This window comes from Topomyia yanbarensis, chromosome 3 (genome assembly GCF_030247195.1).
Source record: "Topomyia yanbarensis strain Yona2022 chromosome 3, ASM3024719v1, whole genome shotgun sequence".
Taxonomy (NCBI): Eukaryota; Metazoa; Arthropoda; class Insecta; order Diptera; family Culicidae; genus Topomyia; species Topomyia yanbarensis.
Window position 1 is genome coordinate 253,431,209 of NC_080672.1, and position 19,841 is coordinate 253,451,049.

Sequence of the window (19,841 nt, forward strand, 5' to 3'; positions counted from 1 at the left end):
TATCCTACGACGTCTCAACAATTGGGTTGAGGCGAATGGCTTGCTATCAGATACCCAGTTTGGTTTACGGAGGGGAAAGGAAACGAATGACTGTCTGGCGCTACTTTCGTCAAAAATCCAACTAGCTTACGCAAAAAAAGAACAAATGGCGTCTGTGTTCTTAGACATAAAAGGAGCATTCGACTCTGTTTCCATTGATGTTCTCTCAGAGAAACTACATCAATGTGGTCTTTCACCAATATAAAATAATTATTTATACAACTTATTGTCAGAAAAGCACATGCATTTTTCATACGGCGATTTGGCAACATTCAGAATAAGTTACATGGGCCTTTCACAAGGATCTTGTTTAAGCCCCCTTCTCTACAATTTTTACGTGAATGACATTGATAATTGTATTGTCAGCCCATGCACTCTAAGGCAACTTGCAGATGATGGCGTGGTTTCTGTTACAGGACCAAAAGCCATAAATTTACAACAACCACTGCAAGATAGTTTGGATAATTTATCAAGTTGGGCTTTGAAGTTAGGCATCGATTTCTCTACGGAGAAAATAGAGTTGGTTGTTTTTTCAAGGAAGCGTGATCCAGCTCAGCTTCAGCTTCAGTTGGTTGGTAGAACGATAGCCCAAGTCATGACCTTTAAATATCTCGGAATTTGGTTCGATTCTAAAGGTACATGGGGAGGCCACAGGTATCTGATAAAGAAGTGCCAACAAAGGATAAATTTTCTCCGAACAATAACCGGATCTTGGTGGGGTGCTCATCCAAGTGACGTGATAAGATTTATCAAACAACGATACTTTCAGTAATGGAATATGGGTGCTTCTGTTTCCGTTCAGCTGCAAACACTCACATTATTAAATTGGAACGAATACAGTATCCTTGTTTACGAATCGCCTTAGATTCCATGCAATCGACACATACGATGAGTCTTGAAGTACTAGCGGGAGTTCTTCCCTTAAAAGATCGATTCTGGGATCTCTTCTCTCGTTTACTTATACGATGTGAGGTTATGAAACCTTCTAGCTATGTTATGACATGTGTTAATATACTAGATACTCCCGATTCCACTTTATTTTTCGACACATCCATGCAAGAGGAAATTCGTGGAATCCCGGATCACCTGCGCTCTCTGGAGATCCCTAAAATATTCATAAGTAAATACCAACACACTGACTGCCATAAAATGTTCTACACTGATGGGTCACGAATCAATGAGGCCACTGGCTTCGGTATTTTCAACAATAACACCTCGATCTCTTTCAAGCTTGCAGAACCTGCCTCTGTTTACACAGCCGAACTAGCAGCAGTTCACTATAGTCTGGAAATCATTGATACTTTACTTCCGAGCCATTATTTCATCCTCACAGATAGCCTCAGCACAATTAAGGCACTACGCTCTTTAAAGCTTGATAATCACGCTCCGTTCTTTTTGAAGAAGATACGAGAATACTTAACTAAATTAACAAATAAATCTTATCAAATTACCTTACTGTGGATTCCCACTCATTGCTCCATACCGGGTAATGAGAGAGCGGATAATTTATCTAAAATAGAGGCACTGGACGGTGACATATATGAAAGACCTATTGCCTTCAATGAATTTTATAGCGCTTCTCGTCAGAGGATGCTCAATTATCCCTAAAGTATCAACGAAGGCATGGTTCAAAGGGTTGGTTGTAAATCGAAACTTCATTCGTGTGATGTCTAGGCTCATGTCCAACCATTATACGTTGAATGCGCATCTCCGCCGTATTGGGATCGCAGAAGATAATCAATGTGCTTGCGGAGAGGGTTACGAAGACATTGAACATGTTGTTTGGTCTTGCACTGAATATCGTGAAGCCAGATCCCAATTAATAGACTCCTTACGAGCCAGAAGAAAACCACCCTATGTTCCTGTTCGTGATATCCTCGCTTTACAAGATCTTACATACATGGGCCATATTTATCATTTCCTGAAAACAATAAATATTCAAATATAATTATCCCCACAACGTTTCTAGTTTTTTCCCTTGCTACCCACACACAATTTAGATTTCTTCGCAGTTAGTTAAGTTAGATAAAACGATATAAATAAAGAAAAAAACATAAACAAAGATTACAGAAAAACTATCAATAGGTTTACAATGAAATTCAAGAAAATAGAGTATAAATAAAAATATTCAAAATGATGATTATTCTCAGTGTTAGGATTAGAAAGTGTATTTTTATTATAACGTGATAGTCTTAAGAACTTTTGTAACATGTTATGTAAAAAAAACCCCGGCGTTAAAAAGCTTTTGCAAATGCCGTGTCAAATAAACGTTTTATGAAAAAAATACAGTGTAGAATATGCTCAAAGGGAGTAAGATGCTACCACTCAGTGTTGCCACAGATAAATCTGTACCGATAGTTGAAGAATCTTTTCTATCTATACTTTTATGTCGAAAAATCTGTACTGGATTATATACCAAAACAATAACAAGGTTATTTGAAAAAAAATCATTTGATATGCATACATATTTTCAATTCGGTCGGCGAGCTGAAACGGACATTAAGATGTGATGTGTTAGAAACTTGATTAATTGCAAACAGATTCCTCATATCTCGCATCCTCCAGCTCAGCTTCTCGCCGTCTTTTTGACGGTGTCTTAACTCAATATTTGCCGACTGTTTACTGGGTTTGCAGTGTTTAATTATTTGAACAGAATCTGTATCAAAAATACTTAAAAAATCTGTACCTTTCTAGATAAATCAGTACTTCTGGTATCACTGGTGCAGCACCATTCTTATGCATTTTTGGTACATACAAATTCAAAGTAAACGACCATCAAATTACATAACCTTGGGATATTTTCGATACCCCCTGATGTACCTACAGAAAATAAAAATGATTGCGCTAGGCTATATTATGGAATTTTCGCTCCGACTTCGCCTCATCGGAATGTTGCACTAACTTAGCGCCAGGATTAAGCTGGCACCGGAATGATACTAGCTCAAAAAACGGGACACAAGTCGTGTCTTAGTTTTTGAAACTAGCGTCAATCTGTCGCTAGGTTAGTCCCGGAACTAAGCTAGCACCGGATTCTGATGCGACGAAGCTGAAACGCAAATTCTAGCTAATATATAAACGATTGATCGAGTTGAGTCTCACTATCCCTTGTTCTATATCTATCTTCATCAATGCATCGTGTCCATCTTTCCCATCACAACTTTCAAATATCAGTTTTGTTTCTTTCAATCATTTTAAACATCTCCTTCATGTAATATTTCAGTATATGTGACTATAGGTATAGATAGAAAATTATCTCAAATCACGGAATGTGTGCCACTCGCTAGCAGTGCCTCAGTGGACGAGTAGAAATCGTAATTTAACCTTAAGACGTCCGTCTTTACCTTCTTTTTCCTTCCCATCAGTGTCTTCTCTTTCCTTCTACAGAAAATGAACATCGCAATCGAATTAAACCAACAGTCGTAATAGCTTATGTCAACAGCAGAATGTTATTTGATATAGGTAGCTAACGACGATAAAGATTCACAAACGTCTAGCAAATCTGTCAGTTGCAGTTTATTTCGCGATAAATAGAGCGAGGAACCGAAACCCTCCAACAGTCGAAAGTCGACATTTAAGTGTATCGCCCTTTTTTAATTCCTTCCTTTGCCCGATAGTTTACCAGTAAATGCGAGTGGTGGCATGTTGTAATATTCAAATTTACTTTTTTTAAATCTATATTCTATTCTATTCTATTTCTATATATATATATATATATATATATATATATATATATATATATATATATATATATATATATATATATATATATATATATATATATATATATATATATATATATATATATATATATATATATATATATATATATATATATATATATATATATATATATATATATATATATATATATATATATATATATATATATATATATATATATATATATATATATATATATATATATATATATATATATATATATATATATAGAAATAGAATAGAATAGAATATAGATTAAAAAAAAGTAAATTTGAATATTACAACATGCCACCACTCGCATTCACTGGTAAACTATCGGGCAAAGGAAGGAATTAAAAAAGGGCGATACACTTAAATGTCGACTTTCGACTGTTGGAGGGTTTCGGTTCCTCGCTCTATTTATCGCGAAATAAACTGCAACTGACAGATTTGCTAGACGTTTGTGAATCTTTATCGTCGTTAGCTACCTATATCAAATAACATTCTGCTGTTGACATAAGCTATTACGACTGTTGGTTTAATTCGATTGCGATGTTCATTTTCTGTAGAAGGAAAGAGAAGACACTGATGGGAAAGAAAAAGAAGGTAAAGACGGACGTCTTAAGGTTAAATTACGATTTCTACTCGTCCACTGAGGCACTGCTAGCGAGTGGCACACATTCCGTGATTTGAGATAATTTTCTATCTATACCTATAGTCACATATACTGAAATATTACATGAAGGAGATGTTTAAAATGATTGAAAGAAACAAAACTGATATTTGAAAGTTGTGATGGGAAAGATGGACACGATGCATTGATGAAGATAGATATAGAACAAGGGATAGTGAGACTCAACTCGACCAATCGTTTATATATTAGCTAGAATTTGCGTTTCAGCTTCGTCGCATCAGAATCCGGTGCTAGCTTAGTTCCGGGACTAACCTAGCGACAGATTGACGCTAGTTTCAAAAACTAAGACACGACTTGTGTCCCGTTTTTTGAGCTAGTATCATTCCGGTGCCAGCTTAATCCTGGCGCTAAGTTAGTGCAACATTCCGATGAGGCGAAGTCGGAGCGAAAATTCCATAATATAGCCTAGCGCAATCATTTTTATTTTCTGTAGGTACATCAGGGGGTATCGAAAATATCCCAAGGTTATGTAATTTGATGGTCGTTTACTTTGAATTTGTATGTACCAAAAATGCATAAGAATGGTGCTGCACCAGTGATACCAGAAGTACTGATTTATCTAGAAAGGTACAGATTTTTTAAGTATTTTTGATACAGATTCTGTTCAAATAATTAAACACTGCAAACCCAGTAAACAGTCGGCAAATATTGAGTTAAGACACCGTCAAAAAGACGGCGAGAAGCTGAGCTGGAGGATGCGAGATATGAGGAATCTGTTTGCAATTAATCAAGTTTCTAACACATCACATCTTAATGTCAGTTTCAGCTCGCCGACCGAATTGAAAATATGTATGCATATCAAATGATTTTTTTTCAAATAACCTTGTTATTGTTTTGGTATATAATCCAGTACAGATTTTTCGACATAAAAGTATAGATAGAAAAGATTCTTCAACTATCGGTACAGATTTATCTGTGGCAACACTGAGTGGTAGCATCTTACTCCCTTTGAGCATATTCTACACTGTATTTTTTTCATAAAACGTTTATTTGACACGGCATTTGCAAAAGCTTTTTAACGCCGGGGTTTTTTTTTACATAACATGTTACAAAAGTTCTTAAGACTATCACGTTATAATAAAAATACACTTTCTAATCCTAACACTGAGAATAATCATCATTTTGAATATTTTTATTTATACTCTATTTTCTTGAATTTCATTGTAAACCTATTGATAGTTTTTCTGTAATCTTTGTTTATGTTTTTTTCTTTATTTATATCGTTTTATCTAACTTAACTAACTGCGAAGAAATCTAAATTGTGTGTGGGTAGCAAGGGAAAAAACTAGAAACGTTGTGGGGATAATTATATTTGAATATTTATTGTTTTCAGGAAATGATAAATATGGCCCATGTATGTAAGATCTTGTAAAGCGAGGATATCACGAACAGGAACATAGGGTGGTTTTCTTCTGGCTCGTAAGGAGTCTATTAATTGGGATCTGGCTTCACGATATTCAGTGCAAGACCAAACAACATGTTCAATGTCTTCGTAACCCTCTCCGCAAGCACATTGATTATCTTCTGCGATCCCAATACGGCGGAGATGCGCATTCAACGTATAATGGTTGGACATGAGCCTAGACATCACACGAATGAAGTTTCGATTTACAACCAACCCTTTGAACCATGCCTTCGTTGATACTTTAGGGATAATTGAGCATCCTCTGACGAGAAGCGCTATAAAATTCATTGAAGGCAATAGGTCTTTCATATATGTCACCGTCCAGTGCCTCTATTTTAGATAAATTATCCGCTCTCTCATTACCCGGTATGGAGCAATGAGTGGGAATCCACAGTAAGGTAATTTGATAAGATTTATTTGTTAATTTAGTTAAGTATTCTCGTATCTTCTTCAAAAAGAACGGAGCGTGATTATCAAGCTTTAAAGAGCGTAGTGCCTTAATTGTGCTGAGGCTATCTGTGAGGATGAAATAATGGCTCGGAAGTAAAGTATCAATGATTTCCAGACTATAGTGAACTGCTGCTAGTTCGGCTGTGTAAACAGAGGCAGGTTCTGCAAGCTTGAAAGAGATCGAGGTGTTATTGTTGAAAATACCGAAGCCAGTGGCCTCATTGATTCGTGACCCATCAGTGTAGAACATTTTATGGCAGTCAGTGTGTTGGTATTTACTTATGAATATTTTAGGGATCTCCAGAGAGCGCAGGTGATCCGGGATTCCACGAATTTCCTCTTGCATGGATGTGTCGAAAAATAAAGTGGAATCGGGAGTATCTAGTATATTAACACATGTCATAACATAGCTAGAAGGTTTCATAACCTCACATCGTATAAGTAAACGAGAGAAGAGATCCCAGAATCGATCTTTTAAGGGAAGAACTCCCGCTAGTACTTCAAGACTCATCGTATGTGTCGATTGCATGGAATCTAAGGCGATTCGTAAACAAGGATACTGTATTCGTTCCAATTTAATAATGTGAGTGTTTGCAGCTGAACGGAAACAGAAGCACCCATATTCCATTACTGAAAGTATCGTTGTTTGATAAATCTTATCACGTCACTTGGATGAGCACCCCACCAAGATCCGGTTATTGTTCGGAGAAAATTTATCCTTTGTTGGCACTTCTTTATCAGATACCTGTGGCCTCCCCATGTACCTTTAGAATCGAACCAAATTCCGAGATATTTAAAGGTCATGACTTGGGCTATCGTTCTACCAACCAACTGAAGCTGAAGCTGAGCTGGATCACGCTTCCTTGAAAAAACAACCAACTCTATTTTCTCCGTAGAGAAATCGATGCCTAACTTCAAAGCCCAACTTGATAAATTATCCAAACTATCTTGCAGTGGTTGTTGTAAATTTATGGCTTTTGGTCCTGTAACAGAAACCACGCCATCATCTGCAAGTTGCCTTAGAGTGCATGGGCTGACAATACAATTATCAATGTCATTCACGTAAAAATTGTAGAGAAGGGGGCTTAAACAAGATCCTTGTGAAAGGCCCATGTAACTTATTCTGAATGTTGCCAAATCGCCGTATGAAAAATGCATGTGCTTTTCTGACAATAAGTTGTATAAATAATTATTTTATATTGGTGAAAGACCACATTGATGTAGTTTCTCTGAGAGAACATCAATGGAAACAGAGTCGAATGCTCCTTTTATGTCTAAGAACACAGACGCCATTTGTTCTTTTTTTGCGTAAGCTAGTTGGATTTTTGACGAAAGTAGCGCCAGACAGTCATTCGTTTCCTTTCCCCTCCGTAAACCAAACTGGGTATCTGATAGCAAGCCATTCGCCTCAACCCAATTGTTGAGACGTCGTAGGATAATTTTTCCAACAATTTCCTGATGCAGGATAGCATTGCAATCGGTCGATACGAGTTATGGTCGGAGGCTGGTTTTCCCGGTTTTGGAATGGCGATAACTCTCACTCTCCAGTCGTGCGGGACAATGTTCTGCTCAAGAAGTTTATTGAATAAATTCAACAAGCGTCTTTTTGCTAGGTCAGGCAGATTCTTCACCAAGTTCAACTTAATTCTGTCTGGACCCGGAGCATTATTGTTGCATGAGAGGAGTGCAATTGAAAATTCCATCATTGCTAAAGGCGAATCTATGGAATCGTTACTTGTGGGAGCATCGCGAATGATTTTCTGCACAGGAGCAGAATCTGGACAAACTTTCTGGGCAAAATTAAATATCCAGCGATTCGAAAAATTTTCGCTTTCATTAGTTACGTTTCGATTCCTCATTCTTCTGGCTGTGTTCCAAAGAGTACTCATTGATGTTTCTCTTGACAAGCCATCAACGAAGCGTCTCCAATAACTAGACTTTTTGGCACGACGGAGACTGTCAAATTTGTTTTGCAAAATCGAATAATTTTCAAAGTTCGCACGTGTACACCCTTTCCGTTTCATAATTTCTTTGAAGGCAACTTGTTTAGCTTCATATGCATCCGAGCACTCTTTGTCCCACCAGGGATTAGGAGGCCGGCTATTCATTGTCATGCCAGGATTGCATTTCGTTTGGGTTTGTTTTGCTGCTTCAATAATCAAACCCGCTAGAAATTCATATTCTTCGGTAGGTGGTAGCTCTTCCGTCGAAACAAGAGAAGTGGAAATTAAAGATTGGTATTTTTTCCAATCAATATTTCGTGTCAAGTCATAAGGGACATTGATTGAATTCGTGAGGCCTAATTCACTGTTAATTGAAACAAATGATCGCTACCGTGAGGATCAGGTACAACCTTCCATGTGCAATCTAACCGAAGTGATGTCGAGCACAGAGATAGATCTAATGCACTTGGTCGTGCGGGTGGTCTGGGGATGCGTGTTATTTCGCCTGTATTTAAAACTGTCATATTGAGCTCGTCACAAACATTGTATATCAAAGAGGATCGATTATCATTGAAGAGGGAACCCCACAATACTCCGTGCGAGTTGAAGTCTCCCAGTATCAGCCGCGGAGCAGCCATGGATTCCACTACCTCAAAAATCTGACGTTGTCCAATTTGAGCTTTGGGAGGTATATAGGGTAAGGTGGGGCAAATCCGAACGTTGGGTAAACCCGATCCCCCTCTGTTACCCAAAATCAGAAGCACTACGCGAACTAATATAAATGTTGTCGTGTAGAGCATCGAAAATAATCATAATGGTGGTATGACAGCTTTTCATCAGTGTACATTGAGATGCTCAAACGACAAAGGGTATGTTTTTAGAACTTTTGATTTGACTTTTGTGCATCATTGACTACAGGATATTTCTGATTATATAAATTGATTCCATAATAAATGTAAGTGGATTTAAATTCTTTGATTAAAGTCCTACAAAGTGCATAGAAGAATTTAGTTTAACCTGTTTCATATTTTTTTTAATTGCATCGTAATGAAAAATGACGCGGTGGGGCAAATCCGTCCACTAAATAGTGGGGTAAATCCGACCGCTTTTTTCTTAAGAAAATTTTTATTTTTCATATTGGAATATACTTTTTTTGTTATTATTTATTATTTTTATGCAAAATGGTTTATAATTACAAACGAAAGACACAAAAACATGATGATTATAGTATTCGTCGAGCAATTGCTCCGATGCAAATGGGAATATCATTACGTGCTACTGCTCTTGATTTTAGCATTCCAAGATTGACATTGAACTCCATTTTCTTCATGTTTCAATTTAATAACACAACATTCATTGATTTATCATAGAAAAACCATAAATTTGGATAATAACTGCACTAAATCAACCAAAAACATAGGGGGTCGGGTTTACCCCACCATTTTTGAAAACAGCAAAAATAAACATTTTTGTAAAACGCTTGTATCACAAGACATTCCCAAGATCCAAATAAAATGCTATATAAAGAAAGTTGCCCTGGAGTCTAACCTTTAATTTGATATATAAAACGACTTGATCCGATGTAAAATGAGCATTTTACAGCCAAAACCATTTACTAGGTCGGATTTGCCCCACCTTACCCTATATAGAAGCGATAGACATGTCTTTGCCTTTAATGTTCGTTTGGACAGCTACAGCCTCAATGCCCGCGAACAAGGGGATGTTAATCTTATAGAAAGAATAGCACTTTTTAATTCCTAGAAGCACTCCTCCATACGGGGTGTCTTGGTCTAGGCGAATAATGTTGAAATCATTCAAGTTGAAATTAATGTTTGAGGTAAGCCATGTTTCACATAAAGCAAAAGCATCGCATTTCAAATAATGCAGCAAATTTTTTAAGAAATCAATTTTAGGTATGATACTTCTGCAATTCCACTGTAAAACAGTGATGGTGTCTTTCACTGGAGGAGGTGAATTATCCATCGAAAGATACAATCGCTGCAAGGATGGGCCATTGAGCAATCAGCTGCTCTAAAAATGTTCTAATTGTTGGGAGGAACGCTGAAAGTATACTTTTAGTGAAATTTAGAAATATTGAATGCTTTGAAAATCCAATCAACAATTTCAGAAAATTTCAATAAACCTATCCCCTGTTGAGGCTCGGAGGAAGTTGAAGTTTTATTATTTTCAGTAATGGTGCTCTGTTTGGATTGTACATTACCAAAACCGGGAGGGACTGGCTTCGGTATTGCATCGGAATTCTTTAGCTTTGGCCGCAATTTATTTGTTGGAGGAGAAATTTTAGGGCCCTTGCTTGGCAGTTTGGGAAAAGAGGATTGTTTTCTTTTCCTGGATCCTCTAGATAAAACAAATGATGTACCTTCGGACGCTTCGTCATAGTCAGAATCTTTCCCCAATAGAATAGCGTATCTGTTTTCTGAGACCGTGGGTTCAGGAGTAGCATTTTTCAGTATTTCTGCATAAGAGCGCTTAGACCTCTCCTTCAAGGATCGTTTAATTTTATCCTCCCGCAATTTATATATGGGACATGCAAGGAGCTCGTGTGAATTTTCTCCGCAATGTAAACATTTTTCTAAGTTTTTATTACATGTATCCTCTTGGTGAGGACCCCCACATTTGCCACACCGTATCTTATTGGAACAGTAAGTGGCTGTGTGGCCAAGCTGTTTACAATTGAGGCAATTCATCACTCGAGGGATGAAAAGGCGAACGGGGAGACGAATTTTATTAATAAGAACATGGCTAGGCAAAGCAGACCCAGCGAAAGTTACACGAAATGAATAGGATGGTCGGTAAACTTTTTTCTCTTCTTCAATTGATACTGAGTACAATTGCTTAACATCGAGTATTTTTACTTTATTAAGCAGGGTGTTCTTGAAACAACCAACACCATGCTTAAGTATATCCTCGGCAGTGAGGCTGGGTTCGGAGATGACTCCATCGCATTCTATATCGCGCGAAAGTATATAAACTGTATATTCACGCGTGAAGAGTTCACAGGCTACTATCTCGTTAGCTTGTCTAATGTTATCAATGCTAACTCGAAGTTTGGCTTTATTTACTTTCACGATCTCTGTTACAGCAGAAAATCGTTAAGTCAGATCTGTCACACGCTCGGGTTGAACACAGCGCAACCACCACTACCAAGATGGAGCCGCTGTTTACCTGTGGGTCCAGTGGTATTTCCTTACTACGCAGCGTGGCTAGGTACACAAATACACAAAAGCCCGTATCTGCACTAGCACAGATAAATAAGTGATGATGAAGCGAGACGCTTCACCAACAAGATACAGCTCTGTCTCACTTCGTCACAAGCGCCGACTGTGTGCAGCGCAACCACTACCACCACCAAGGTGGGGCCGCCGCTTACCTGTGGGTCCAGAGGTATTCCCCTACCACGCAGCGTGGCTAGGTACACAAATACTCAAAATCCCGTATCTGCACTAATACGGATGAATGAGTGATGATGAAGCGAGCCGCTTCACCAACCAGATGCAGCTCTGTCTCACTCCGTCGCAAGCGCCGGTTGTATGCAGTGTAATCACTACCACCATCAAGGTGGGTCGCCGCTTACTTGAGACTTCGTTGCCTTCGCACCAAAACTCGCTTATCGCGTGGTACCACCACCAAACGACCGCTCTCGCAGCCAACAATCCTGCCTGTCTCCGCACCAACACAGCATCAAATACTGACACGGTACACAAACTTCTAGCCTATTCACGGCTTGCACAGCCTTGGTTGCTACAACCAATCAGCAAACACAACCTTTCAAGGCGAAGGCTAAAACTGTTATGATTGTTGTACACTGTACTCGTATCTGTCTGGGCGAATGACCAACTAAGTTGAAACCCTAATAAACATACAAGCTCGTATCTGTCTGTATTAGCACTGTAGATATTTTTATAATATATGCAACGTAGTAATATTGATTTTTTTGTTTATTTATAAGATTTTACCACGATTGTGGCATTCGTGCCAATGGAAAGAATAGGAAGATAAAGATGGGGATGGAGACACATTTATCGCTAAAATCTCAAGCTTTGTATCTTTAATGAAGCGCAGTACTGCTTTCTCTCTGTTGTTGTCGTTTATTAAAATTTCCGTAACTGATACTGCCCTGTTGTCGAAGATGAACATCTCGCGTATTACTTCGTTGTATACTGGAGCAAGTATTCTTTCTATCACCTCATGGTTGCTGCTGGTGAGACCCAGTCCGAACTAGTGTGAAACCGACTGACGGGTTGATCGGCTAATTCTTTTTAATCGAGAGCCCAAAATCCGTAAGATGTTAGTTCAAGAACTCCTAATATCCTCATCTTCCTTAAACAGGGAATCGGAGTCTTATTTATTTGGATGACCCGGCCACGCTTACGATGCCTTCTCTTCCAGATGTGAAGCAGTTTAGATTTTGATGGTGCAATTTCGAAACCAACATTGGCGGCCCAACAGTCAACCGCATTGACAGTTTTTCTCAATTGATCGTATTTTGCCGGGGTTTGAGCCTCTAGTACATCGTCCGCATAGAGTGGAATTTCGACATCAACTGGGATTACTGCAAAAATCGATTCCATTGCGACCAGAAATAGAGTAACGGATAGGATGGATCCCCGCGGAACAGCGCTTTCTGCCACGCAGCGGCTGGATGATGCTTCGTTTGCTGATACCCGGAAGGTTTTATCAGATAGGAAGCTTGATAGGATGTTATAATTTCCAACTTGCGAGAGATCGGAGTATAGCAGGTCGCCAAGTCGTATCGTACGCTTTGGATATCTCGAGGGAGACTCTCTCGGCATGCTGATTGCCATTAATATAAATGCGCCATTCCTTCTGAGCTACATGCGACTCGACACCTGTTCCCGGGCCAAATGCATGTTGACAACGATCCAGTCTTTCATTGTCTTCTAGTTTAGTAATAAGACGACGCTTCACTAGGCGTTCGAATAATTTGCCTATGGGGCGGTTAAACAATTAGAGCAGAGCTGCTTGAGAGAAGAACGGAAGTCGTTGCAGTAAGGGACGATCCATAAATGACGTAGCATTTTTTGAGTGATTTTTAACACACCCCTCCCCCATCGTAGCATTTCGTCACAAACCTCTAAATACCCCCGTGGTAGTTACGTAGCTTGACGATAATTATCCCCCCCCCTTGTCCCCGTAAAATTAAAAAATAAAAATAAAAACGATGTTAGTTATTTTCCTTTAATACAGCTACGTAGCATGACATGACCCCCTACCCCCCTGTCGTCACACATCATCACAAAATACAAAACTCCCCCTACCCCATATAATGCTACGTCATTTATGGATGATCCCTAAGGGGTATCCTACATTTTCAAGTCCTGTTGATACTCCGCCACCCTTGGAGATGTTCTGTCGACTTGATTTAGGTAAAGCATTTATCAGTGCGACTTTCTGTTTACGAAACGTTTTATTATAGTTGACATTTGAAGATTTCTTCTGGTATTCTTCTGCAAATGCGTCTGCCACTACCTGCGCATTATTGATAATACCGCTAGGAAGGCTTAGGGTGACCGTGTTGGAGCGTCTTTTAGCCTGGAGCTGATTAATCCGATTCCATATCTGTGTTGAGGGGCTTTCGGGATTGATGCTCTGCACTAGACCTTCCCAGCTTTTCTGTTTGGCTTCCAAAATAATTTTACGGCATGCAGATCGAGCTTCGTGGAGAGCACGTAGTTTCTTTCTTCGGATTTTGACTGATTGTTCTACCTTTGCGTTCCACCAGACCACTACTATATAGTGCAATGTCGATGGAGATGGTATTGCGTGTAGTTCTAGATCGGTTGTATTAAATTATAAAACTTGTGCCAGGCTTCTTGCATTTCGTGTTTCCTTCCGCTGGTAGCATTCCACATACCGCCTCCGAAGGCATCATTATGTACGTACTCGCGACACAAACAGTTGTTAGGTGAAACGTGCTTGTCGACGCCATACCTCAGTATTGAGGGTAAGATACCCGCCAGGAGAAGTCTCTAACAGCATCTTGCTTCTCTGATGTTCGGTATGATCCTTGCAACAGTGTTAGTTGTCATTGTGGTTTTCTCACATAAATAGTCGAGTTGGCTATTTAAACTTAACCGATCGTCGACTATCACACCTAGTGGCTTCAGCGAACGCGTCGATGGAAACCGCACGTTGGATTTCTTTTATGGTTGCTGACCAGCATAAACTCTGTCTTGTGGTGAACCACCTGCAACTGTGCAGCTTTACGACGATAGCTATTCAGCTGCTTCTGGGGTGACATTGCGTATCTCGAGACGAAAGGTTTATTGTATGCAAGCTTGCATGAAAAAGTCGATTCGAAATGGTTCCATAATGCCACCCCTGTTCAACGCGTTCTACACCCCGATCTACCGTTGAAATCGAAATACCTCTGCGATAACACATATTCCTGTTGAGGACAACCGGATCGGCTGCTCTGGGCGGCTTCCCTTCTTTTGGTAGGAGCTTTCGTCCAGATATTTCTGTAGAATTATCCTGAACATGTCCGGAAACGCTAGGATCGCGGTCTTCAGTGCCACGTTGGTTATACTGTCCGGACCGGGAGCATGCCTCCGGATGCTTAGAGTGTCGATCTGTATTAACTGACAACGGTTTTTGTAGCTCAGCAGCTGAATTCTGTTTTGCCAAGGAAGATATTGGAGTACAAAGCGTATGAACCAGTGATGGACGGCCGGATTCCAAACAGCCGAACAATATTCTAGTGTTGAGCGAACCAACGCGCAATAGAGAGATTTTGAACAGTAAAGTTTACAATAACTCTAAAGTTTTCCGCTATTCGGAAGATGAACCCAAGCTGTATTGATGCTTTATCCACGATGTATGAAGTATGTTGTTTGAACGTTAGTACTGAATCCATGATGACTCCAAGATCCTTCACATGAGAGTGTCTTGGAATGCTCGAGTCGAAGAAATGATAGTTAAGCTGTATCGGATGGCGCTTCCGCGTGAGCTTACGTGATTGAGCATCAGCTCAGGTTTAAAACCATTCTGTTTAGATCACATCACGTACTAAAGCTCTCCAGTTCAATCTGAAGAAACTTGGCATTGGTCTTTATCTGGTATTTGTCAAAACATTTTCATGTCATCGGCGAAAGAAAGGCGGGGTCCTTATAATTTGATATTGACGTTATTAAAGTAGAGGACTGAGATGGCTTCCTTGGGGAATGCCGGATGTAGCGAAGAAGGGTGCAGATAGAAACTCGTAAATGTTGATTTTGAGTTGCTTTCCATCGAGGTAGGAACGAAACCAGCGCAGGAATTCTCCCAGCTACATACGAAAACACCGTTGATCTTGGCGATCACGAAACCTTCGTGTGTGTTCTTGTACAGAAAAACCGCCTGTCACTTGAATTTCCGCCATTCCCACATTATTCACCACCCTGTTGCCGTTATCGGGTGGTATGCTAAAGGGTGTCTCACATCATATTGTACTATGAAGAAATACTTTAGAAAATTACCTAGTGTGCAGAACCTTTTCCAAATTTCAGGCAATAACGTATAACTGATTAGTAAGCTCCAGCCATTAGGTTCTGTACAGCATCTGGTTGCAGCTTGTCATGTCTTTCACAGATTTTACCTTGCTTCCTTAGTGCCTACTTCATAATTGCGTGTAGATAAAACTATTGATACATGTATGTGTAAATGTATTTGTATTTGTCGGCCCTGGGAAACGATTATTTGAAATCTAATACTCACGTCTGGTGGTGGACTTCCATGACCAGTACACTCAATATGACCGCCGGAGTTATTGGAAAACTCCACTCGATGCTGTGGCTCACTGAGAAAGACCGGTCCCTGCAGATCCAATAGAATAACACCTGAAAAAAGCGGATAGTAACAAACAGTTAGGATTTAATATAATTTAACTGTAATTTAACAATATACAGTGCGAATGTAGCGCAATCATTGCTATTGAAGCAAGATAGAGCAATTATCCGGTAGCGAGCGCAAATTTTTGTGCAATCCCACCCCTTGGAGCCTGCCTTGAACAAAACGAAAGCAGCTCTCAACAATTGGTAATAATTTGGGAAAACATATTATCCATAATTTTTCATCCACTCCAAACGTTTCGCAAGTCTCTGTGGAACGCAGAATGCTCACTTCAAATACCGAGAAACGAAAACCCACCATCCTTTGCAAGGGAATTATTTTTCTATCTGTACCCCATCTAAAACAATAGAATCATTAATAATTTATATCGAGGGAAATATTTCATTTCCATTTCCATTTGCTCCACAACCATACCATTTCGAAGATGACTTGCTTACCGCCCCAGTCCATTCGATATTCGCCCCGGAGCTTCCTTTCTTTGTGTCACTGCCATTGTCGGTGCCAACCACCCAGCCCAGTCAGGTGATTTCTACAACGGGACGAAACTTGCAGGTATTTTATTTTATGAAATATTTCGCAATAAATCAGATTGCCTCAGGGCTGAGGGTGGTTCGGTTTGGACTTAGAGAGGGGTAAAGGAATTTGCGATATTTTATTTACATTCTCTCACTTCACCAGCACTAGGTCATGTGCCTTAAGCCACATACACCGACCGACAATCTAACGTTTGAAGCAAGGCGAAAGGAAAAAGTCCAAGGAAGCCCACAGCAGTTTAGTACCTACGGAAAGGAGAATTGAGCTGAGAGGCTTCGTTTGGCGCCGAGAATGAAAAACGAAGAGTGGTGGGAGGCAGCGAGGATGAATTGATTGTGGGAAACCCTAAGATCGGGTGAGAGTAGAGGTGTACCTCACGTGAATTTATGGGTTTTGTCAAGTTTGCAATGGGTGGATTGGTGCGGATGCGGTGGTTGATGGACGAATCGAGAGCAGAATCAAACGACCGTGAGGAGAATCATTGTCAGTCCACAGATTAGGTAATTGAATGAAAGGGGGATATTACTTGGCCAATGGGAAGAATACGGTAGCTTTGTTGGTTGCAGACGATCGTTGTGTGCTAGAATGTACTGATACAGAAGGCATCGTCGTTTTAATGACCTTTTCGCTTGATAAGAGGGATAAATACCGAATAACAATCACTGGTAATTTCATCGATAGTTGCATGATACAAATCTTGAAATACACTGTTTAAAGCGTTGATTTTGGGATTAGTTTGAATAATACAATGTCAGATGGAATCAGTGTTTAATCTGCTGGCAGTCGCGTGCTAGTGATCCAAAGTCAGAAACTTTCAGTTTAGGAAGCCATTAGCAATTACGCATTTTCATCTTAGAAGGCTGATTTTCATTGACTGGCGAAAATAGGAAATAGGTCATGTTTTATCTATTCGAGCAAAACGGGGTTAAATGCATTCCCAAGAAATATTTTCATATTTTACCTCCATAGCGTTAATCGCGAATATTTAATGAATGAAATTCTTTGACCGATATTCCCCTCAGAAATGCTAAAAATGTATTCAAAATAGAGATTCAATTTTTCAAAATAATTCAATCTTTCAAGATCATGCAAAATTTCTCTTCATAATATCGGTGCGACAAAACACATTTAATTTTAATTTTAAGCAATTTAATTTTAAACTTCATAAATCGCCTAAGCGTATGCAAATAATCATTATTAGAACGAAATTTCGGTTTTCGGTAAAAACATGTACCTATTGATTAAATTCCGGTTCATTTGGCCCCCAAATAGACCTAACCTAACCCAAAACATGAGTGGGTCGTGTACAAGCAAAAAACGCATTATAATCGAATGCACCAAGCGTTTTAATAAAAAAGAAGTCTTGCACCGTAAATTTTCAACGGAATTACCCAAACGAAGAGGATGGGGGAGAGGCTGATCAAAATGTTGGTCCATGTTGGAGGTTCGATAGACTGCAGAAGTTATTCAACCTGACATACACGGTAACGGCCTTGGTAAATTCCGAATCGACTTATTCGTTCTGTACCGTGCAAAGAATTAATCTTGCCTTCCCTGTGGCGATACTTTCACGTCTTCACAAAACATAGGGGAAAGTACGGTGATATGGACACTATAGGTAACACACAAACTTCATATTTCAACAATAATGTGATGATACTATAATATTTATCGCCGATTTAAAATGCCTAATATGTTGATAGCTAGCTAACCCGTGAACCCTATTGAAATATTGCTTTCAAAAAATACTTTATTGATTAATTTATTAAAATGTGATATGTATGATCTAGTAAAAACCACTAACATCATACTTTAACTAGGACATGAGGCACCATGAGTCTCCATTAATGTGTCCAACAATATGGAAATCCTAAAGATGTAACGAAATTCATGATTTATATTTTTACATTCTCTTCAATTAAATATACTTCATCCCAAGCACCACACACCTCTTCAATGCGGAATCAGGCGTTCTTAAAGTTTTTTTTCTTGTTTGAAGTGACCATCAGTTAAATAGACAAATATAAAATTTTATACTCTACTCGAAGAGTTGCGATGTCATCAGACAAAAGCGAAAGTTATATATTGAAATTTTATTGCGCTTCACCTCAATTTAACATAGTGCATTATGACATTTTGGTTCAGCAATTTCGAAACCAAACCACCTCTTGAACATCGCTTTTTAATTTATTAACCTAAGTGTACGATAACAGTTTTATGTGTTAGCTAAATCTAAAACGGTCATAGGAAAATAGGTTAAACCGCCCGAATGGAACAGATAAAAATCCCCCCCTTTCTCTCTCTCTCTCTCTCCTTGTTCACCCCATTAAACATTCCGATGATGTTTGGCGAAAGTTATCGCTTTCAGCCGAAACTTGGTAAAACTTTGGCATGTATGATTATTGAATGATGATGGGATAGTAGCTTCGCATGGCAAAGGAATGGAATGTTATAGAAGGTATTTCGATTTGATTGCCCTTCTGGGTTAGATATTCTTGTACGATATTCCTGAGGAAAGTGTGAATCTGTTTCTAACTACAAACGATTCGATTTACAATGACGGTCTATATCTTTCACATCGTTATCATTTTTCATGAGTGTTTGTTCCAGAGAGATCCTATAAAATGCGATTTACACTAATAATAAAAATTCGTAAATAGAACGAAAATGATTATACAATCCACAAATTCATTTGTCGTTTTCTGCTTCGTGCATCGTAAAGAGTTTTTTTTATTCATTTCGTTTATTTGATAGGAACAAATGCGTTAGCTTGGCGGTGCCAAATTCTTTTCTTTTTACATTTTGGATATTTTAAAACTAGGAGGTTACAATGTCGAAATATTTTTTTTTTAAAAGAGAAAAATTTTACAGCTATCTTAAGACTAGAAATAAGACTCTATATACAAGAGAGGGGACAAAATATTTTTTTTTATGAAAATTTTTAAAACAAGGAATTCAATAGTAATAGTTTTTTAGGAAATATTTACAGTTATCTTAAAACTAACAATATAGTTTGGTACACAAAAGGGGGAACAAATATTTATGACAAAATTCACCGGTGTTTTAAAACTAGGGATACAATTCTATTTACAAGATGGGGGACAATAGTTTTAACAAAGAGGTAAAATTACAACTATCTTAAAACTAGGAATACAGAATACAAATTTGAACTTTTTTAGCGGAGACTTATGCTTGGTCAAGATAT

General features: G+C 38.8%; 1 protein-coding gene across 10 annotated transcripts in view; it reads right to left on the reverse strand.

Moving 5' to 3' along the window:
• Window positions 1-19,841, reverse strand: part of LOC131690966 (cell adhesion molecule Dscam2) — a 352,778-nt gene that overhangs the window by 148,383 nt on the left and 184,554 nt on the right. For all 10 annotated transcript variants that reach the window (XM_058977077.1, XM_058977074.1, XM_058977075.1 and 7 more), the window contains one exon: window positions 15,968-16,089. In XM_058977077.1, coding sequence (XP_058833060.1) covers window positions 15,968-16,089 — 122 coding nt within the window. The remainder of the gene's footprint in view (window positions 1-15,967; window positions 16,090-19,841) is intronic.